The following is a 23,344-nucleotide window of genomic DNA, read 5'->3' on the forward strand; positions in this document are numbered from 1 at the left end:
ACATTAGGTCCTGGATCTCACTCATTTGGATGGATTAGACCCCTTGAATAATGAACCAACATTCTTAAACCCCCTTCTGTCAAGCAAGAATGCAATTCCAAAAGGAACTTTGTGACCCCACAGATGGATCTCATCTTCAGGTGCTCAGCCACTACCTTAGTGTTCCCAAAGCCTGGTCCTGCTAACTTCAGGAGGTCCCCCAGAGTGATGACTCCAGCCTTGGAAAGCACTTCTGTAAGTGCAGGAAAATGCTTCTCTTGTATGAGATCCAAGATTGAACCATAGATCAGTGGCTCCCACAGGAGCCAATAGAGAGAACTTTTGTTCTGAGCTCTCGATCCTGTTAAAAGAGTCCATACTTTAAAAACATTCTGATAAAAAGAGAGAACTTTTGTTCTGAGCTCTCGATCCTGTTAAAAGAGTCCATACTTTAAAAACATTCTGATAAAACACATGGAACTTGTGAATGTCCATTAGAGTTGGATTCATCCAGAAAAGGGCCCTATCCAGACCCAAGCACTCGAAGGTCCTTAGACTAGCACATGCCACAGCTTTCCAGCTGGAGTCTACAGGTCCATTCAAAAGATGAAAAGCTGCTGTCCTACTCTGCAGGTGAACCAGCCCCTGTCCACCTTCATCTTTGGGCAGGGAAAGGACACTCTGTGGGACCCAGTGCAGACTGTCCCAAAAGAAGTTCACTAATACTGTTTGTATTTAGATTAGATTAGATAAAACTTTATTGATCCCTTTGGGAGATGAACAATGCATTTTGCACATGCATTTTGAACAATGCATGTGCAGGAGGGTCCATACAGGCAAGTCTGTGCCAGAGGGATGATGCGACCAGGTTATTGATTATAAGAACACGCCCCCTGTTGGACATATTTTTAGCTAAAAAAAACTCCATTTGCCAAGATGGCCCTTAACCTTCTCAATGATGTCTCAAATTTTTTTCTGTATAAAATTCTTATCCCCAGACAAACCCCCAAATATTTAAAACAATTCCTGGACCAAATTAAACCACCTGGGAGGCTTGGTGTTCCATCAGACCAGTTTCCAACTAACAAAGCCACACTTTTTCCCCAGTTAACCTTGAAAGAAGATAAAAAAATGAAATTGTTAAACACTTCCAACATGATGTCCACATCCCTTTGGCTTCCAATGAGTATGGCCACGTCATCCGCGTAAGCCAATAAGTTGAAAGAGGATTTACATTCTGGCAGAGTTACACCTTGCAATTTAGCTCTCAATTGCACTAAAAGAGGCTCAATCACTAAGGAGTATAACATACCAGACAAGGGGCATCATTATCAAATCCCCCTATTAACCTTAAAGGGAGCACACAAATCACCATTCATTTTCAGAATACTCTCATTGTCACAGTACAGAGCTCTTATTTTATTTATAAAATCAGGATTAAAACCAAAAGCAGTCAAGATGCTCCAAAGATAACTCCACCCTGCACATTTTTTAAAAGTTTCTGCTGTTTCATTTAAAACTAGCTCTAAAACCAAATTTGAGGGAGCTGATTTCAAAAATGCTTTCCAAAAATTTTCTGGACCTCAAGTTTTTAAGATAAAGGCATATTTAATATATCTGCTGTATTTCTTTATACCAGCTTTCTACAATATATTGAAAATTACAGATATTCCCTTATAAAATAATATTTATTCAAATATTCATACAGAATATGAAATATTGATTAAAATAAGGCAGAACTTGGGTATAATAGCACAGTAAATAGTTAAATGGGAAATTACCTCCAAAAATATATGCAATATGAAACACAAATCTGATACATGTCCTGTACATGTATTTCATTAAATATTATGGTACCCTGATCTTCGCATCAGTGACATGAAACAATTACAGGGTGAATTTCCTCTTCTTGTCCTTGTGTGAGTGGGTTGCACTGGGACAGTCTCTCTGAAGGATTTGAGCTTCAGTAAATGATTATAATCAGGGTTCAGGTTAACCCTAACCCTAACCCTACCCTTATATGCACAAGGCTTGGCTACACTATGACAGGTTAAGACTTTCTCATAGATCTCTCTTTATTGTGACTGTCACCTCGCTCACTAAAAGTGTCTTTAAATCACTCACATAGAGAACACATTTTAATAATAATAATAATAATAATAATAATAATAATAATAATAATAATAATAGGTTCAATTTATATAGCGCCTTTCTCAAAACCCAAGGTCGCTTTACAATTATAGACAGAGGAAAAAAAAAGTTCACCAAATAGGAGTCAGGATGTCATTCCAGTGGTGTAGCAGCCACAGTCCGACCAAAAGGCACACAAAAACAAGTCCCACATCTCCAGCACAGCCACCGTGACACCGCCAGCAACATCGCTTGAACACCACGCCATGGATCCACAAAGCGAGCACAGAAGCACTGCCACGCAGAGTGCTGGTATGTCCCAAACCGCCTGCACAGCCACCGCGACGCCACCGAACAACATCGCTTGGAACATCATGCCAAGCATTAAAGCACAGAGCGCTGGACAACCACAATGTTAAAATGAGCAACGAGCTCACTGCAGTCCATAGCTGGGAGCACAGGCATCACCCACAGCAAATCAAGGCCTGGAGGGAGCTGATGCCCAAATCTGGGTCCAGAGCTACACCACCACCGGCGGACAAAAACACTCAAACAAACATCAAACTACACAAACACACAGAAAAAATAAAAATAAAAAAAGGAGAGAAAATAAAATTAAATAAAAAGCTCCGGTGAGAAGCGGCAGCCAGAATGCGCACGATGTACTCTCAACTGGAAACGGAAAACATTTTGTCACTAAATGTGATGTGCTAGAAACAAACTGACATTTTTCCTGAAATCAGCACCAAAAATGAGTGTAAAACACCCTTCACCTTTTAGTCAGCAAAACTGATCCAGGGCGGAGTTATTATACTCAACCCTATCAAATGCCAGGTCTCCATGATCTAATGACCTTTACCATATATCTCCTTCTGAGGTAGCAAAGTCAAAACTGCTCTGTGAGACCTGAGTAGCAGCCACCCATTGGTTAAGCTGTTCTTCAACACAGCCAGTAGGTCTGCACCTGCTTCTGGCCAGAAAGACTCGTAAAAGTTAACCAGTAGTCCATCTATCCCCGGTGCTTTGCCCCACTCCATGCTCTGGAGGGCCTTGTCCAACTCATCTAGGGTCAGCACCCTTCTGAGGTCTTCATTAGCTTTGCAAGAAACCTTGGGGAGATTCTCCAGAAAAGGAGTGTCAAGAGCTGCTCATAGATTTCACTCATGTACAGTTCCTCACAGAAACCAACTGCTCTCTTATGAATTTCCCGATGATCAGTCAAGAGAGTTCCATCAAGACAACTGCTTGATTCATCCGGGCTTCAGAGAGAATTTTGTCGGCCAACAATCTCACCTACAGCCAAACTCCACTCTTCAACGCTGGTGGTAGATGTTACTTTAATAGCGTGACACCATGTAAGAGAATCAAACTTCCCCATACCTGAGGCAGCCAAACTCCCAGCTCAGGAGCAGACACCCAGGAGAGAGAGAGAGAGAGAGAGAGAGAGAGAGAGAGAGAGAGCACACGACACACTCTACTAAACACAACACAAGACCCTCGAAACTCAAAGCATACAAACGAAAAACAGGAAAAAAGAGAGAAGAGAAGAAAACAAGCAAATTTTACACAGTGTCCGCATTTAAACAACAGTCACTCACAAACACTCCGGCTCCGCCCACTCACTCAGTCCATGCACAGAGAGAGAGAGAGAGAGAGAGAGAGAGAGAGAGTGTGAGTCTGTGTCTGTGTGCGTCTCTCTCTCTCTCTCTCTCTCTCTCTCACACACACACTCTCTCTCTCTCATGCTCTCTCTCTCTCTCAAACACACACACACACACACACACACACACACACACACACACACACACACACACACACTCCCTCTCTCTCTCTCTCTCTCTCTCTCTCAGGCAGTGTGAGGTTGGTGAATGGTGGGAGTCGCTGTGCTGGGAGAGTGGAGGTTCTTCAGGATGGTCAGTGGGGAACAGTGTGTGGTGGTGGCTGGGATCTGGTCGATGCTGCAGTGGTGTGTGGAGAGCTGCGCTGTGGGGAGCCTGTAAATGCACCACAATTCGGTCACTTTGGAGAAGGATCAGGACCAATCTGGATGTTTGGTGTGCAGTGTAAAGGATCAGAGTCGACACTGAAGAACTGTGAATCATATGGGAGGGGGGAAGAATACTGTCATCACGGTGGTGATGCTGGAGTCACCTGTTCAGGTAAACTGCTGTATTTATGAAAAAAATATTACAAATAGTAAAATTATTGCTATTATTGATTCAACTAATTTAAATGATACAAATAATTGATCTCAATTAATTTTAAATTTTATTTGATTGAAAAATTTTGCAACTCCATTGAAATGATTTATTGATATTCTGACTGAAAATGTGTCCAATATTTACACACTGAAAAAAAAAAAAACAGGTCAGGGTTCGAGACTCTCTGCTGGTCCTCACCGGTGCTCTGGGAGAGTGGAGGTGTTTCAGGGAGGTTCCTGGTCCACAGTGTGTGATGCTGACTTTGACCAGCAGGATGCAGAGGTTGTGTGCAGAGAGCTGGGCTGTGGGATTCCTGTGGAGGTGCTGGGATCAGCTGCTTTTGGCCGAGGGGAGGGTCAGGTGTGGACAGAGGAGCTTCAGTGTAGACGAAATGAATCTGAGATTTACTTCTGTCCAACATCATCTTCACTCAAACACTCAACCTGCTCCCATGACAACGATGTGGGATTAAAATGTTCTGGTTAAGTATCATGATTTAACTTCTGTTTAAATAGAGACCACAAACCTGTCAATCAAACTTTAAGGTGCCTTTGTTAATTTTCCTCTTTAACCGAGCTCTTGGCTGTTTGTTCAGCTCACACAGGGGCGCGGCTGGTGAACGGACCGGACTCCTGTTCCGGTCGAGTGGAGCTCCAGTACCTCAGTGAGTGGGGCACAGTTTGTGCTGTAAGCTGGGATAGGAGAGCTGCAGATGTTCTCTGTGCACAGCTGGATTGTGGGAGTGCTGTGGCTGTGGTGGAGGTCGACTGGTTTGGGGAGGGGCGTGACCCCATCTGGGCTGATGTGTTTGATTGTCAGGGGAATGAAACACACCTCTCACAATGTGGCGTCTCATCATGGAGTCGAGCTGCATGCTCTCATCAACACGATGCTGGAATCATCTGTAATGGTGAGATATTAACGTCACGTACACCACGTTAGTGAATAAAGTCAGTGTTCATTAGAATATTTAAACCATGTTCTTCTGCTTCAGGATCATCCGTGGCGTTTCATGAGGGGCGAGTGCGGTTGTCTGGAGGGAGCGAGTGTCAGGGGGAGGTGGATATTTATTTCAGGCAGGACTGGAGGAGAGTTCTCCTGGACTTGTGGAGTCTGTCTGAGGCGTCTGTGCTCTGCAGACAGCTGGGCTGTGGCTCCGTGCTGAACTACCGCTCCTCTCCATCCACCACTGAACACAAACACATGTGTGTAACGGGTTTCAGCTGCTCTGGGACTGAAGCTCATCTGGGGAACTGCAGCAGAGCACAAAATGTCAGCTGCAGCTCCGGGGAACAGCTGTACATCACCTGCTCAGGTAAGCAGCACAGCACCGACCAATGAGCAGTGATTAACAACAGGAATAAATGTTTTATCATTCTAAAGTGTTCTATTAAATATACAGAACAATCAAATAGTTATTAAAGGGATATTAGTTTTATATACTTTATTAAATTAAATAAATCTTTAACTCAGACCCCAGGTCCATCAGGCTGGTTGGTTCTGGTGGAGACTGTGCAGGAAGGCTGGAGGTTTTCCACAGCGGCTCGTGGGGGACAGTGTGTGATGACTTGTGGGATATTGAGGATGCACAGGTGGTGTGCAGACAGCTGCAGTGTGGAGAGGCCCTCAGTACCCACATACCAGCCTGGTTTGGTCCTGGAACTGGGTCCATATGGCTGAATGAGGTGGAGTGTGAGGGGAACGAGACGTCCCTGTGGAACTGCAGATTTCAGTGGTGTGAAGAGGGTGAATGTGGACACCAGGAGGACGTAGGAGTCGTGTGCTCAGGTATAGTGTGATGACTGAGATTAAACCTGTTAAATATGGACATGTCTGTGTTTCAAAACTCAGCTCCAAAGTTCCTGAAATTCAGCATGAGAGTAAGGAGCTGTTTATAAATGTCATCCATGTTGAATATCTTTTTACAGAAAGATAATATTACACATCTTTAACTGAGTCAATAAAACAGGATTTTTACAAATGAAGTCGAAGTCGTTCTTCTTCCAGCAGAGTTTAAAGAGATCCAACTCACGGAGGGCTGTGAGGGGAATCTGGAAGTGTTCTACAATGGAACCTGGGGTAATGTGTGTCACAATCAGATGGATGATGAGACAGTAAACATGGTGTGTCGAGAGCTGAACTGTGGAAGACGTGGCAGTCTGTCAAACACTGCAGCGAGAGTAAAATCTGCTCCGAACTGGCTGGATTATCTGAAGTGTAGGAAACACGACTCTAATCTGTGGCAGTGTCCATCTTCACCCTGGGGACAGAACCACTGTGATAATGGTGATGAGGTGGTTCATATTACCTGTACAGGTGGGTGGATTCAGACTTTTCTGGTTCTGTCTATTGCCATAAACTGCAGTGTTTCATTGTGAATAGTGTATAACTAATGTTGCTGAAATATAAAGTGTATTTGGTAAAAAATCCTGTGAAAAGTCTGAGGAAAGTCTGCTCTGAGAGATAAACCTGCATGTGAAACCTTTTAATTAATGCATGGATTTTATTCCTGCAGATGATGGAAAGTCTCTCCATCCACGAGAAAAGTGCTCTTCATTTCCCTCTCAGAAGCATTGCTCAAGTAAGGATGGATAAGGAAAAGCTTTTTGTACTGTTCTTCATTTGCATTTGTTAGTGACAGAAGATATTTCCTCATGTGTTTATAAAATCATTTTCTGAGGACTTGAATGGATTTCCTCATAGAACCATCCTGAGGGCATCAGTCTTCCTCACTCTTCATGAAAATTCAACCAACAGAGATCAAATCAGGAAACAGAACCCAAAGCTGATCTTACTGCTTTACATGATTTCATTCAGCAGCAATTCATTCCTTTATTTATGAATAACACATCAAAGTAAACACCTGGATATGGAGTTGGTATGAGATTCTTTTTCAGAAGACCTCAGAAAGTGTTTTTGGTAAACGAGCCCATGTTGAGTGTAATATAAGGTTGTATTATCATTGTGTTGTAGTGAGCTGTGTGACTGGAGCTGTTCTTCAGCATGGGTGTGTTTCCTCATGTGTGATGTGTGTGATGTAGAGCGCTGGTCTCTCAGGCTGAGGGGAGATAACGGAAGCTGCTCTGGGAGGTTGGAGGTGTATCATAACGCTACGTGGGGCTCCGTTTGTGATGATCAGTGGAACATCAGGAACGCTCAGGTGGTGTGCAGACAGCTGGGCTGTGGGTCGGCGCTGAGAGCTGAGAGGAATGTTCCTGGTCCTGGTGAAGGGATGATCTGGCTGAACAGAGTGAAGTGTCGAGGGGATGAGATTCACCTGTGGGACTGTCATCATTCCCTGAAGAACCACACTGACTGCTCTCATGCTGGAGTCACCTGTGCAGGTCAGAGTGGTGCACTAACTTTTCAGCTTTCTGTCTCTGCTCATTACACTTTTCTCCCAGTGTTAAAACTTGCTGACTTTTATTTATAATCTTAGATGGAATCTTGAAAGCTCAGATCTGAAACAGTAATTCACTCATCAGCATCTCATAAACCTTACTGAGTGAGAGTTTATTTTTATTGGAGGATAGAAATGTTTTTTTTTTTTCTTTTTGTAAATACAGACATATCCACTGTGTTCACGGCGAGACCCACCACCACCACCACCACCACCACATCAGGTCTGTATATTTGTTCCCGTACAATAATTGCTACTGTTCAGTACTTTTTCTGAATATTTATGATTACAGTGTCGTATCGAGATCCTCTTCTGTGTTTCTGACTTCAGTAAGAGCCACTCAAACTCCTCCATCAGCTGGAGCTCCATCCAGCCCTCCACTGGTTCTCTTTGCGTTGGGAACGCTGCTCTTCCTGGCCTTAGTGCTTCTGCTGCTCCTGTTTTACCAGAACAGAGCGCTCAGGAGAGGTACAACACATTCACACATTTTCTTTTCTCTACAACACCAACTCTATTATTGGATTATATTATTTACAATCTCACACTTTATTCAAAATTGGTATTCAGAATTATTCACAAATACAAACTCATTATTATTATTATTATTATTATTTACTGCCAGATGTCTCTAAGACGAGGCGTAAGACTCAGCCTGAGGCAGTCTATGAGGAGATCAACCACAGATCCATCACTCGAAGAAGCAGGAGCTCCACTCAAAGAGGTGAGTGAGATGTGAACTGATCTCCATCACACTGAGGGCCCGGTCCCACAACACCCATAACTATAACTCTACCTATAACTCCAACTCTGACTCTCCCTCTGCCTGAGTTTAGTTCCAGTCTGGAGCAGAAACACCACAACTATAATCCCCACGATAATATCGCTTGGTCCTGACCCTCCCCTTACAGAAAAAACACATGAACTTCACATGTGATTTTTCACATGTGAAATATGTGGATAATGTGTTTTACACATGGGAAACATGTTATTTGCACATGGGAAACGTGGTTTTGGCCCAATTTTATGTGAATCACATGTGGGAATGTTTTACACATGTGCTCTACATGGTAACATGTTACAAAATCTGATACCATATATTCCACATGTTACCACATGTGGTAACATGTGATCACATGTGAAATACATGGGAAATTCATATGTTTTTTTTTTTTCTGTAAGGGTCAGAGAAATAAATATTCATGATTGTTGGTTTAAACAATGAGCTGATTGGTCAGATGTTTGATGGGATCAGGTCCAGGCCTGGAAACATCGCTCCAGAAGCAGCGATACGGATAAACCCAGGCCTGGGCTATAGGGATCCATACCGCTCTGGTGTGAGCACCGACCACATACACTGCAGGGGACCCAGTTATTTATAGTTACAGTTAGAGTTATTGTGGGAGCAGGCCTTCAAACAATATTTTCCCCCAAATCCAGTGAGATTTGTTTCTTTACAACTATAGATGAAAGTCTTCTGGATTTACCCAGAAATCCGGATATTTGACAAAACTCTTAAAAATCTCCGGTTTTCCGAATAGAGAAATTCATTTTTCGGATTTTTGGCCTCCCTAGACGGGGTGTAATATTTTGCATCATCCTTGCATGGGTGCGGTCCTTAAATAGCCCAAACATAGTTCATTCATTAAAGACACGTGTTCTTTGTTAACGGCGCGCGTGCCGGAGCTCGTTAGGCGCGAGCGCCCAAGGCACGCCTTCAGGTGCACGAGCTAAGGCGCGCAGGACTGACACCGTTCTGTGCAAGCGCAACACAATCGCACTAGAAAGCATGTTCAAGCTGTCAGTGTAGCTGCAGTCTTTTTAGTTGCGAATTACAAGTATTTCCTCGTGTTAATAATTTGCCATGTCAAAACAAGTGCAACTTTCCTCCTTCTTTTGACGTGAAGAGAGGTAAGCAAGTTATTATATATATTTTTTTCCATCAAAGTTGCATTTTGTGGTTTTGAAGCTAAGTTTTAGTGCCGTTTCTAGAACACAACATCAAGAAAACGTGGAAGAAACAGCAATAATGGAAGAGCCGGTTTCTAAGCTGCTTAAAACTAGCAGTGGGAATGTATTTTTTGTTACATAATGCACTCAGGCTGCCAGTCAGTGTGTGACACACACACACACACACACACCCTACGCCCCTGATTTATATGAGAAATTTGGTCTTCATTGGTGTGTTTAAATTTACAGACAATACGAACTAATGTAAACAATTGGCTTCAACTCGCATAAATCTGAATTGGAAATTTTTAGTTCACTTTAGCTTCTGAAAATGCACAACTCTACTAAAAGATTGATAAACGAGGCTCAACGTCCCCAACATTGAAATCTGAAAGCTTTAGAAACTCTAACAGACCTTTACTTTTTAACAGCACTGTTTTGGGATTTTGCTGAGTTTACCTTCAACTGTCTGATTTTTTTCAAAGTAATGAACTGTGTAGCCAGGAAAATCACCGCATTTTCTAAATGCACTCCTGAAAATTACTAATTAACTCGGGGAATTAAATTTGATATTTTTGACATGTTAATCATTAATGTACATGAAAGAAAAAGCCTTAAAAGTTATCACTTGTTTTAGTGAAAATAAGTACTAAAATGCACTAGAATGCAGGGTTTTGCGTGTTCTGTTATTAAAATTGTTTCAGAGGACAGTGCCCCCCCAGTTCAACTTTCAAAAGTTCACGACTTTTTTTTTTTGCTCCACTTTCATCTCTATTACAACAAATCAATAAAAATGAATAAAAATAAGTGTGTGTGAGAGGAAGTGTGCAGTTGGAATCCATGTGGTGTCGAGACAGAATTCTGCTGATAAACATCTATTAAAGCTTCTGATTTAGTGTGTGTGTGTGTGTGTGTGTGTGTGTGTGTGTGTGTGTGCTTACGTTCTTTCCTGAGCCCTCAACCCCCCTCTCTACCTGTGTGTGTTTCCTGTACACCCCCCCCCCCCCCCATGTGTTCCTGTACAGGTGCATTACTCTCTCCCTCCCTGTGTGTGTGTGTGTGTGTGTGTGTGTGTGTGTGTGTGTGTGTGTGTGTGTGTGTGTGTGTGTGTGATTTACCAAAAATGAATAAAAATAAGTAGGTGTGTGTGTGAGAGGAAGTGTGCAGTTGGAGTCTATGTGGTGTCGAGACAGAATTCTGCTGATAAACATCTATTAAAGCTTCTGATTTGCTGCGTTTCAACATCAAGTTGAGTCAAATTTATTTATAAAGCAAATTTAAAAAGAACAGCAGTTGAGCAAAGTGCTGTACAATCATCACAACACACACCATAAAACACCACAATAACACACAAACACCAAGTTAAGAGACAAATCACACCATCAAATAATAATAATAATAATAATAATAATAATCTGAAAATGTCACTGATAATTTCGAATCTTCATCTGTTTCAAAAGTAAACTGACAATGTTAATGTTAACAGTCTCGCACCATTTGCTTCACGCCGAGCGACATTCACCTCACGGCTCACTTCAGTTCCCCCTACACACACACACACACACACAGAGTTGTGTAATGTTACTCTTCTTCTGATGTATTTACACTCCATCCAATCGACACTTTCACTGCACTGTTCACCAGTTACACTTTTTAAAAGCCTGACGATGATTTCTCTTCTTACACACTGACACACAAATCTCATCCACTTCTCTTTTTAAACACAACTTTCCTCTTCTGGATCATTTTATAGAAACTCCATCTGTTTGTGTTATATTTCCATTACAATCTGCACTGAAGATTGTGTTTACTCCCTAAAGTATCTGTCCATGGAAACAGCTGACGCAATTAGTGCATTAAAAACTGAACATCACCGACCCGACCTCGCAAAGGAGCTCAAAGGTCAAATCTGACAGTTGATTCAGGGAGAATGGGTGTATATTTGGGGTCGTTTACTGTCACATGTTCTCAGCCAAAAACTTTATTTCAGGGTGAAAATGACATTTTTGTCTCTTTTGATAGTTTTTCAGACTTTAGAGCTGAAAATATCAGAGAAACCTGTGATTTGACAGAACGAACAGAAAGAGCAGATGTAAATTATACACAGTGAATAATACATTTCATTTATGTCGAGGTCATAGTTTCGGGTAAAAGTGGAGAAAACCCAGACGCAAAGTTTTCAGTGATAACCATCACACTGGGGAATTTCTGTCATTTTTATCTCCAGCTTTTGATAAAATATATCAATTTGTCAATAATCTACAAAAGAATATGCACTAAAGAAAAAATACAAGGTCATTGTCTGTAAATCTGAAACTATTTTTATTATTTTATGAAAATAGTACAGTCGGAAACAGAAAATGACCTTTTTGACCTCTCACAGTAGGTCAAAGGTCAGATTTGACACTTGATTCTGGTAGAACGGGTCGGTGTTTGGGGTCGTTTACTGGAACATATTAGAAGCCAAAATCAATATTTCATGGTGAAATGGCGATACTGACCATTTTTGCAAGCACCAAAATACATTAAATTCAAATTTTTCAAAAACTGATAAAGAATTCTCAACCAAAGAAGAACCTGCACTGGTCCAGAGCAAATCATAACTTTTGGCACCATTGGTGTTTATGAACATGTTGTGGTTTTGGCTGTTGAGGAAACAAACCATTTTCGACCGCAGTCCAGAACACGTCACTTTCCACTTGACTGGCACCGAAGCTTTTTGTGCAGGAAATGATCTCAGCATTTATTTACATAAAATCCAGGGGGAAATCCTGATAGCTTTAGGACATACTGGAATAAATGAAATGACATTTTCAACATAAAACACATAAAATGTGCTCTGTGACCTTGAAAAATAGGTCAAGGTCACTCATCTTGGATCAGTGAGTTTCCGTTGTCTGTGGCTACCAGCAGTTAAAATTTCATCCAAAACCAAAAACTTTTGGAAGAGAAAAAATAAACATCACCAAAAATAACAGTCCAACAGTAAGAGTTTGGGGGCGACAACTGCAAAGGCACCATCTCCCCTGGGCTTCAACCTCGATTTTGGGACACGACACCCAAAGCAACCGGTCAGTGACCTGAGTGACCTTGATGGGACGTGTGGTTGTAAAAAGTCAGAGAGAGAGGGCGGAGCTTGCCCATTTAATGAGTTGTTTTTAAACAACTCATTAAATGGGCAAGCTCCGCCCTCTCTCTCTGACTTTTTACAACCACATGTCCCATCAAGGTCACTCAGGTCAGGATGGATCCTAAACCCAACAAGGAGTCGGTGAAGGAAGGCCAGTACAGGACAAGTAGGAGCTGAAGCCCTCCAGAGCAGGAGCTTTAATGCCCACACAATGCTCCAGGCAGGAGATGAGGATGCTGTGGTCTACTGTGTCGAATGCAGCTGTGAGATGGAAAAGCATCAGAACGGCAGAATCCCTGGAGTCAGTAGCCAATAAAAGATTCAAACTTTTAAAAGTGCAGATTCAGTGCTGTGAAGGACTTTAAAACCAGACTGGAACACCTCAAGAACGCCGTGTGGGTCTAAAAAAGATTGCAATTGTAAGAGCACAACTTTCTCCAGAATTTTTGAAAGCGAGTTTAGAAATTGGTTTAAAATTGGAGAGGACTGCAGAGTCCAGATGAGGTTTTGTGATCAGTAGTTGCACTACTGCAGGCTTCAAATGTACTGGAACAACACCTGAGGAGAGACTGATGTTCATAACCATTTGGATGTTTGGGCCAATAGTTTCCAAAATCTCTTGAAAAAGGCGAGGGGGGACAACATCTGTGGGACAAGCTGAAGATTTCATATGACCAATAATTTCCTTTCAGAGAGAAAGAGACACAGGCTCAAAGTGGGTAAAAGCAGCAGAGCGAGTGACAGTGATAGACGGCTCATAAGAAGGGGGTGAGATGATGCTCTAAGGCTCGCAATCTCATCTCATCTCATTATCTGTAGCCGCTTTATCCTTCTACAGGGTCGCAGGCAAGCTGGAGCCTATCCCAGCTGACTACGGGCGAAAGGCGGGGTACACCCTGGACAAGTCGCCAGGTCATCACAGGGCTGACACATAGACACAGACAACCATTCACACTCACATTCACACCTACGGTCAATTTAGAGTCACCAGTCAACCTAACCTGCATGTCTTTGGACTGTGGGGGAAACCGGAGCACCCGGAGGAAACCCACGCGGACACGGGGAGAACATGCAAACTCCACACAGAAAGGCCCTCGCCGGCCCCGGGGCTCGAACCCAGGACCTTCTTGCTGTGAGCCGACAGCGCTAACCACTACACCACCATGCCGCCCAAGGCTCGCAATCTTGTCCACAAAGAAGTGGAGGAATTTTTCACAGGTTTCTGGGGAAGCATCAGGACGAGCAGATTGGGGGGAATTAAGAACAGTGTTAATGGCACTAAAAAGAACGTGAGCTTTATGACAGTTATTTCAAATAATATCAGAAAAATATTTTGTCTTTTCAGCTTTGACAATTTTCTGGTATCTGCACCAGCTGTCCTTTAAAATCTCAAAACACACCTGCAACTCGTCTTTTTTCCGCCTGTGTTCAGCTCTCCTGTGAATGTTTTCCTGTACAGGTGCATCTCGCTCTCTCTCTCTGTGTGTGTGTGTGTGTGTGTGTGTCTCATGACCGTGCTGCTCTCCTCTAACAGGAAGTCTCCTCTCTGAAGAACAGCATTCTGGGTATGAGCATGTGGATGATGAGCTTCTCTCAGGTAAAAAAGCCCAGAGTGTGAGTTTGTCGAACTCCATGAACTGAACGAGATTAGAATTGCAATTAAAAATCAGAAATGACTAAACGTGTCCTTTCTGAGACGTGATTATGATGTATTGTATCGAAGAATTACAGTAACTCCAGTGTTTTAATGCTGACACATGACATCTCACAATCAACCTGATCTTACTTTAAGCTTCTGAAATCCCTCTTATCAAATTGATCAAAGCTTCTTTGGATGAGGATTTTATTGAGTATAAATGTGTTTAAAAACCCCAAACAAACAAATGGTTCTTTTTACAGTCAAGTCTGGGATTGGAGAAAAGGCAGAGTATTATGATGATGTCATCGACACCAGTGACTTCATAAGTGGGTGCAGTTGTGAACTGATGCCATAAATTTAGTGACTTGACATGAAACCATGAGGTCAGAATGTGATGGAGCTGTTTGTACAGACCCTCTGCTTTTATTTCATTTACAGTGGTTCTTGAAAGTTTGTGAACCCTTTAGAATTTTCTATATTTCTGCATAAATATGACCTAAAACATCATCAGATTTTCACACAAGTCCTAAAAGTAGATAAAGAGAACCCAGTTAAACAAATGAGACAAAAATATGATACTTGGTCATTTATTTATTGAGGAAAATGATCCAATATTACATATCTGTGAGTGGCAAAACTATGTGAACCTCTAGGATTAGCAGTTAATTTGAAGGTGAAATTAGAGTCAGGTGTTTTCAATCAATGGGATGACAATCAGGTGTGAGTGGGCACCCTTTATTATTTAAAGAAAAGGGATCTATCAAAGTCTGATCTTCACAACACATGTTTGTGGTAGTGTGTCATGGCACGAACAAAGGAGAGTTCTGAGGACCTCAGAAAAAGCATTGTTGATGCTCATCAGGCTTGAAAAGGTTACAAAACCATCTCTAAAGAGTTTGGACTCCACCAATCCACAGTCAGACAGATTGTGTCCAAATGGAGGAAATTCAAGAGCATTATTACCCTCCCTAGGAGTGGTCGACCAACAAAGATCACTTCAAGAGCAAGGCATGCAATAGTTGGCGAGGTCACAAAGGACCCCAGGGAAACTTCTAAGCAACTGAAGGTTTCTCTCACATTGACTAATGTTAATGTTCATGAGTCCACCATCAGGAGAACACTGAACAACAATGGTGTGCATGGCAGGGTTGCAAGGAGAAAGCCACTGCTCTCCAAAAAGAACATTGCTGATTGTCTGCAGTTTGCTAAAGATCATGAGGACAAGCCAGAAGGCTATTGGAAAAATGTTTTGTGGACAGAGGAGACCAAAATAGAACTTTTTGGTTTAAATGAGAAGCGTTATGTTTGGAGAAACGAAAACACTGCATTCCAGCCTAAGAACCTTATCCCATCTGTGAAACATGGTGGTGGTGGTATCATGGTTTGGGCCTGTTTTGCTGCATCTGGGCCAGGACGGCTTGCCATCATTGATGGAACAATGAATTCTGAATTATACCAGCAAATACTAAAAGAAAATGTCAGGACATCTGTCCATGAACTAAATCTCAAGAAAAGGTGGGTCATGCAGCAAGACAACGACCCGAAGCACACAAGTCGTTCTACCAAAGAATGGTTAAAGAAGAATAAAGTTAATGTTTTGGAATGGCCAAGTCAAAGTCCTGACCTTAATCCAATCGAAATGTTGTGGAAGGACCTGCAGCGAGCAGTTCATGTGAGGAAACCCACCAACATCCCAGAATTGAAGCTGTTCTGTATGGAGGAATGGGCTAAAATTCCTCCAAGCCGGTGTGTAGGACTGATCAACAGTTACCAGAAAAGCTTAGTTGCAGTTATTGCTGCACAAGGGGGTCTCACCAGGTACTGAAAGCAAAGGTTCACATAGTTTTGCTACTCACAGATACAGTATGTAGTATTGGATCATTTTTCTCAATAAATAAATGACATTTTCCTCAATAAATAAATGACCAAGTATAATATTTTTGTCTCATTTCTTTAACTGGGTTCTCTTTATCTACTTTTAGGACTTGTGTAAAAATCTGATGATGTTTTAGGTCATATTTATGCAGAAATATAGAAAATTCTAAAGGGTTTGCAAACTTTCAAGCACCACTGTAGGTGATACAGGAAGAGTCAAGCCACCAGAGGACTACAATGATGCCGTCACTGCTGGACCGATCCCTGATAACGTGGAGGGTGTGGTTCTGTTTGGGGATTTGTTTTAGAAAGCAGTCGAAATTAAACACATACACTGCACATCAGTTTGTTTCTTGCTTTGTGTGTCGTGACATTTCTGACATGTATACAATGTCATTTTGCATTGTGTCATCAAATACACAGTGTACAAACTGCCACTTCAGTAAACTTTAACTCTCTTTAAATATCTGTGTTTTGGTGTAGAGGATGAAGCAGAGAATTATGATGACGCCATTCCAGCTGATCAGAAGTCAGTTATACTGACAGGTATGATAATAATGTGACAGTGTCACATCCACAAGCATCCAAACCATCATTAATGACATTCATGTGGATTTAATAGCTTTTATCTCCACATTCTGACAGAGGACGTGTCCAAGAACTACGATGATGCGGTTACCATGGAAACAAACCCAAACATCGTCACAGGTCAGTTTTTATCTGGAAATGAACAAAAAAAGAAAAGAAAAGCTGCTGAGGGAACCACTGTTTATAGCTGCAATGACATCAGTGAGCAAAGGAACAAACTTATTTTTCCAAAGATATACAACATTATCTGTAACTATAAATGGATGAAAAGTACAAGATCTAATTCTTTACTCAGTGAAAAACTGCAATTGTTGGCAAATTCCCATGGTCTAAGAGGAATAAAACACTTGGGGACATGCTGTTGTAGGTAAATGATCAACGTTAGGGTGGTAGCAGTAACTCAGCTTCATCACACCACCCTGTAACTCAGTATTTTACTAGAACAGCAACACACACAGTGGTTTATTACTGATTCATTGATTTCTTTAGGAGACGGTCCAGAAGATTATGATGAAGCTGAACTGATAAATCTCCTTTTTTCTCTTTTTTATTGATAGAATATTAAAGACATTCCCACATCGTGCATCACTGACTGTATTTTTAAGGTTTTACATCACAATTAATACAATACGCAGGATCTATTAAAGAGGTCAGTGCATTTATTTTACAGAATATGATGACGTGGAGGAGAAATCTCAGAAAGACAGGGACCTTGTGACTGAGACACGCCACCAAAGGCCTTTTCTCAGGAAATTACATTTCAACTTTTATAAACACAAAAAATGATTTTATTATCCTTCCAATAATGTCATGTTTCCTGAACTGTGTTCATTTTCCCCGAGTTATTAGCAAATAGAGGAGGAGAGTTAAATCACCTTTCATATTCCCTAATGCAATGTCTCCAGCTTTTCTTTTACAACACTTTTAATGCTATAAGTCAGCTTCAATATCACTGACACACCACACCTCATTTCTCTCACCAATTATTTCAGCTCAACTCATATAATATTCATCTTCATCTTTTACATTTATCAACCTATTATTCACTCTTTTACAAATGTGTTAGTAACTATAAGCCACTTGACAAAAGAACACAAATCTTTGGATTCCTTAAAACAATGTATGTTTTTACATTTTTAAAGACACATTTACCTTTATGTTCAGTGCTGTGCTTTTGACTGTAAAACTTCTCATTGAGATGGATTCGAGAATTCCTTTATGAAATATTCAGACCATGACGTGCTAATTAGATCGCGTGCTATATTGCGTTTTTGTTGTCATTTTTATTCGGTAGCTGGCGATGTTACAAGCCAGATATAGTCTATGCAAGTATCATAAATATATATACAGGTTTCATTACGTATTCTCAGATTTTCATTTTAAATTCTCAGGTTTGTTTCCTTATTCTCAGGATTGTGTTTTATATTCTCAGTTTTCATTGAATATTCTCAGATGTTTGTTTTATAATCTCAGCTTTAATTCAATATTCTCACTTTTTAAATGAGTGATGGCCAGTTCATTTTAATATTACATCTTCATCAACAATATACAAGTTAATGTGACTTTTTATCTTTCCACAATGAGAACAAGTCAATATTTTACATTCTGCAGAGTTTTATTGGCTCTTTTTCATATTGTGTAACAATCATCTATTTTTATCCATTCAATGAAATAAAACTGCTTTGATTATTTTGAGTATAATGTGACGATGTGTGTTGGAGTTGAGTGAGCGGCTCTTGTAGTGATGAATCTGTGGTCGATGCCCTTATAGAACATCTCAGGCAGTAAAAAATAAATCGATATTTATCGACTGATCAGAAGGTTGTGAGTTCAAATCCCAGCACCACGTTGAGCTCGACCCTTAACCCTCGGCATCTCCACTGTATCATAAAAGCTTCAGCTAAATGAATAAATGTAAACACACACACACGTTAGTCTTCCTGTCCCTCTGAGGACCTTCCACTGACATCGTTATTAATGCACTTAATTAATGCTGTGACTGCAGCTGAACCGAACCCCAACCTGAACCTCAGGAATGAAAAGGACACGTTTTGGATCTTTGATTTATTTATTGTTCAAACCACAACACTTTCCTTATGGGGACCATCAACTTCTGATTTGACAGAAGTTGATGAAGTGCTGCTGTGATTTGATTTGGACTGAAACCTGGCTGAAGCCCGTGATGCCCGATTTTATTTTTATTATGATCTTTTGTTTTCTATAATATTTAGGTTTTGCCAATAATCTCATCTCATCTCATTATCTCTAGCTGCTTTATCCTGTTCTACAGGGTCGCAGGCAAGCTGGAGCCTATCCCAGCTGACTACGGGCGAAAGGCAGGGTACACCCTTGACAAGTTGCCAGGTCATCACAGGGCTGACACATAGACACAGACAACCATTCACACTCACATTCACACCTACAGTCAATTTAGAGTCACCAGTTAACCTAACCTGCATGTCTTTGGACTGTGGAGGAAACCGGAGCACCCGGAGGAAACCCATGTAGACACAGGGAGAACATGCAAACTCCACACAGAAAGGCCCTCGCCGGCCACGGGGCTTGAACCCGGACCTTCTTGCTGTGAGGTGACAGCGCTAACCACTACACCACCGTGCCGCCGTTTTGCCAATAATAATAATAATAATCCAGCAGCATCCTAACAGCGCCCTCAGCAGGTCAGTTCAGAGAAAAACACATTTCACTCAACAGTAATCTCAGGTTGGAAGTGCTTTACTGCCATCTAGTGGAGGGAAAAATTGTCTTGTTATTAATGATAACACTAATAATTTATTTTTAGTTATTAATGTGTATGAATCTGAAACATGTATCGAGCCTCTGTGTGTGCTGTAAAAATATCTAATAATTTATTTCAAAGCATTTCAGAGTCTCAATTCTCTAGCAATAAAAATCATGATGTGAGCAAATAATAAATTATAACAATAAAAGCCAATGTAAATTAGTGTTTTCATGTTTGAAATATTATGAAAACAATTTAACTGAAATGAAGATTAGTATTCAAATCGTAAGTAATAATAATAATAATAATAATAATAATAATGTTGTAAAAGTGTCAGCCAACACAGGCCCACAACTTCCAGAGACTTGAGATACTCATGGCGGATCTCATCCACCCCTGGTGCCTTGCTACCGAGGAGCTTGCAAATCACCTCAGTGACTTTGGCTTGTGTAATGGATCAGTCCACCACTGAGTCATCATCCTCCACTTCCTCAATGGAAGACGTGATAGTAGGATTGAGGAGATCCTCGAAGTACTCCTTTCACTGCCCGACAATGTCCCCATTTGAGGTCAACAGCTCCCCACCCAGCAGAGTACTGCTTCCCCCTCCTGAGGCACTGGAAGGTTTGCCAGAATTTCCTCGAGGCTGACCAATAGTCCTCCTCCATGGCCTCACCGAACTCCTCCCAGTTCCGAGGTTTTGCCTCTGCAACTGCCCGAACTGCAGCATGCCTGGCCTGCCGATACCCGTCAGCTGCTTCAGAAGTCCCGGAGGCCAACACGGGCCGATAGGACTCCTTCTTCAGCTTGACGGCATCCCTTACTTCCGGTGTCCACCACCGGGTTTGGGGATTGCTGCTATGACAGGCACCGGAGACCTTGCGGCCACTGCTCCGAACAGCCGCTTCGACAATGGAGGGAGAGAACATGGTCCACTCAGACTCAGTGTCCCCCGCCTCCCTCGGAAGCTGGGAGAAACTCTCCCAGAGGTGGGAGTTAAAGACCTCCCCGACAGATTGCTTGGCCAGACGTTCCCAGCAGACCCTCACCATACATTTGGGCCTGCCAGGTCTATCTGGCTTCCTCCTCTGCCAGCGGATCCAACACACCACCAGGTGGTGATCAGTTGACAGCTCAGCCCCTCTCTTCACCTGAGTGTCCAAGACATAGGGCCGGAGATCAGATGAAATGACAACAAAGTCGATCATCGCTCTCTGACCTAAGGTGTCCTGGTGCCACGTGCACTTATGGACACCCCTTTGCTCGAACATGGTGTTCGTTATGGACAGACTGTGACTAGCACAAAAGTCCAATAACAAAGCACCACTCGGGTTCAGATCGGGGAGGCCGTTCCTCCCAATCACGCCCCTCCAGGTGTCACTGTCATTGCCCACGTGAGTGTTAAAGTCCCCCAGTAGAACAATGGAGTCCCCAGTCTGAGCACCTCTCAGTACCTCTCCCAGGGACTCCAAGAAGGCGGGATACTCTATACTGCTATTCGGCCCATAGGCACAAACAACAGCAAGAGCCCTCTCCCAGACCCGAAGGCACAGAGAGGCGACCCTCTCGTTCACTGGAGTAAACTCCAACACATGGTGGCTGAGCTGGGGAGCTATAAGCAAGCCCACACCAGCCTGCTGCTGCTCACCGTGGGCGACTCCAGAGAAGTGGAGAGTCCAGCCCCTCTCGAGGAGCTGGGTTCCGGACCCCAAGCTGTGCATGGAGGTGAGCCCGACTATCTCTAGCCGGTACCTCTCAACCTCCCACACAAGCTCAGGCTCAACTATCTCTAGCCGGTACCTCTCAACCTCCCGCACAAGCTCAGGCTCTTTCCCCCCCCAGCGAAGTGACATTCCATGTCCCAATAGCTAGCTGCTACCGTATGTTCGGGGATCAGGTTGTCGAGGCCCCTGCCTTCGACTGCCGCCCAATCCACACTGCACCGGCCCCCTATGGTTACCTCTGTGGGTGGTGAACCCACAGGAGGTCGGGCCCATGTCACCACTTCAGGCTGACATGCATCTGCAACATCGCATGGCAGTTAGGGACAGTGCCTCTGGAGTGGCAGACCTGGGTGGTGGTCCCTCTTTTTAAGAAAGGGGACCGTAGAGTGTGTTCCAATTATAGGGGAATCACACTTCTCAACCTCCCCGGGAAGGTTTACTCCAGGGTACTGGAGAGGAGAATTTGGCCAATAGTCAAACCTCGGATCCAGGAGGAACAATGCGGTTTTCGTCCTGGTCGTGGAACACTGGACCAGCTCTATACCCTTCATAGGGTGCTCGAGGGTTCATGGGAGTTCACCCAACCAGTCCACATGTGCTTTGTGGTTCTGGAGAAGGCATTCGACCGTGTCCCTCATGGTATTCTGTGGGGGGTGCTTCGGGAGTATGGGGTTCGGGGCTCTTTGCTAAGGGCTGTCCAGTCCCTGTATGAACGGAGCAGGAGTCTGGTTTGCATTGCCAGTAGTAAGTCAGACCTGTTCCCAGTGCATGTTGGACTCCGGCAGGGCTGCCCTTTGTCACCGGTTCTGTTCATAAATTTTATGGACAGAATTTCTAGGTGCAGCCAGGGGCCGTAGGGAATCCTGTTTGGGAACCACAGGATTTCATCTCTGCTTTTTGCGGATGATGTTGTCCTGTTGGTTTCTTCAAACCAGGATCTTCAGCATGCACTGGGGCGGTTTGCAGTCGAGTGTGAAGCAGCTGGGATGAGAATCAGCACCTCCAAGTCCGAGGCCATGGTTCTCGACTGGAAAAGGGTGGCTTGCCCTCTCCAGGTTGGTGGGGAAGTCCTGCTTCAAGTGGAGGAATTTCAGTATCTTAGGATCTTGTTCAGGAGTGAGGGAAGGATTGAGCGTGAGCTCGACAGGTGGATCGGTGCAGCCTCCGCAGTGATGCGGTTGCTTTACCGGTCCGTCATGGTGAAGAAGGAGCTGAGCCAAAAGGCGAAGCTCTCGATTTACCGGTCGATCTACGTTCTGACTCTCACCTATGGTCATGAGCTTTGGGTAATGACCAAAAGAACAAGATCACGGATACAAGTGGCTGAAATTAGTTTCCTTCGTAGGGTGGCTGGGCGCTCCCTTAGAGATAGGGTGAGAAGCACAGTCACTTGGGAGGAGCTTGGAGTAGAGCCGCTGCTCCTCCACATCGAGAGGAATCAGCTGAGGTGGCTCGGGCATCTCTTTCGGATGCCTCCTGGATGCCTCCCTGGGGAGGTGTTCCAGGCATGTCCCCCTGGGAGGAGGCCCCGGGGAAGACCCAGGACATGCTGGAGGGACTATGCCTCTCGGCTGGCCTGGGAACGCCTCGGTGTTCTTCCCGAGGAGCTGGCCAAGGTGTTTGGGGAGAGGGAAGTTTGGGCTTCCATGCTCAGACTGCTGCCTCTGCGACCTGGCCCTGGATAAGCAGAAGAAAATGAGATGAGATGAGATGAGATGAGATGAGATGAGATGAGATGTTGCAAAAGTAATGTCTCTCGTCCAGTCTTGAAGGTTCCATATGAATCAGCTTTATGAAGGAACTACAGGAGCTTATTCCACAGTCTTGGTCCAGCTGATGAAAATGCTCTATCACTGTAACTTTTGGTGTTGGTCCTTGGAGCAGCCAGGAGCTTCTTCCCATTCGACCTCAGTATGTGAGGTTTGGAATCTACGCACAACAGTTCCTCTCAGTATGTCAGAGTGAGTCCATGTAATGATTTGTAGACCAGC

At 43.1% G+C, this 23,344-nt stretch overlaps 1 protein-coding gene across 1 annotated transcript in view; it reads left to right on the top strand.

Annotated features, from left to right (window-relative positions):
• Positions 1-23,344, top strand: part of LOC132869646 (deleted in malignant brain tumors 1 protein-like) — a 364,570-nt gene that overhangs the window by 165,024 nt on the left and 176,202 nt on the right. The window contains exons 10-17 of the mRNA XM_060902938.1: positions 3,960-4,268; positions 4,477-4,791; positions 4,906-5,220; positions 5,305-5,630; positions 5,774-6,098; positions 6,321-6,676; positions 6,858-6,891; positions 7,352-7,654. Of these exons, the coding sequence (XP_060758921.1) occupies positions 3,960-4,268; positions 4,477-4,791; positions 4,906-5,220; positions 5,305-5,630; positions 5,774-6,098; positions 6,321-6,676; positions 6,858-6,891; positions 7,352-7,654 (2,283 nt within the window). The remainder of the gene's footprint in view (positions 1-3,959; positions 4,269-4,476; positions 4,792-4,905; positions 5,221-5,304; positions 5,631-5,773; positions 6,099-6,320; positions 6,677-6,857; positions 6,892-7,351; positions 7,655-23,344) is intronic.

The sequence above is a fragment of the Neoarius graeffei genome, chromosome 21, assembly GCF_027579695.1.
Source record: "Neoarius graeffei isolate fNeoGra1 chromosome 21, fNeoGra1.pri, whole genome shotgun sequence".
In the NCBI taxonomy this organism is placed as follows: Eukaryota; Metazoa; Chordata; class Actinopteri; order Siluriformes; family Ariidae; genus Neoarius; species Neoarius graeffei.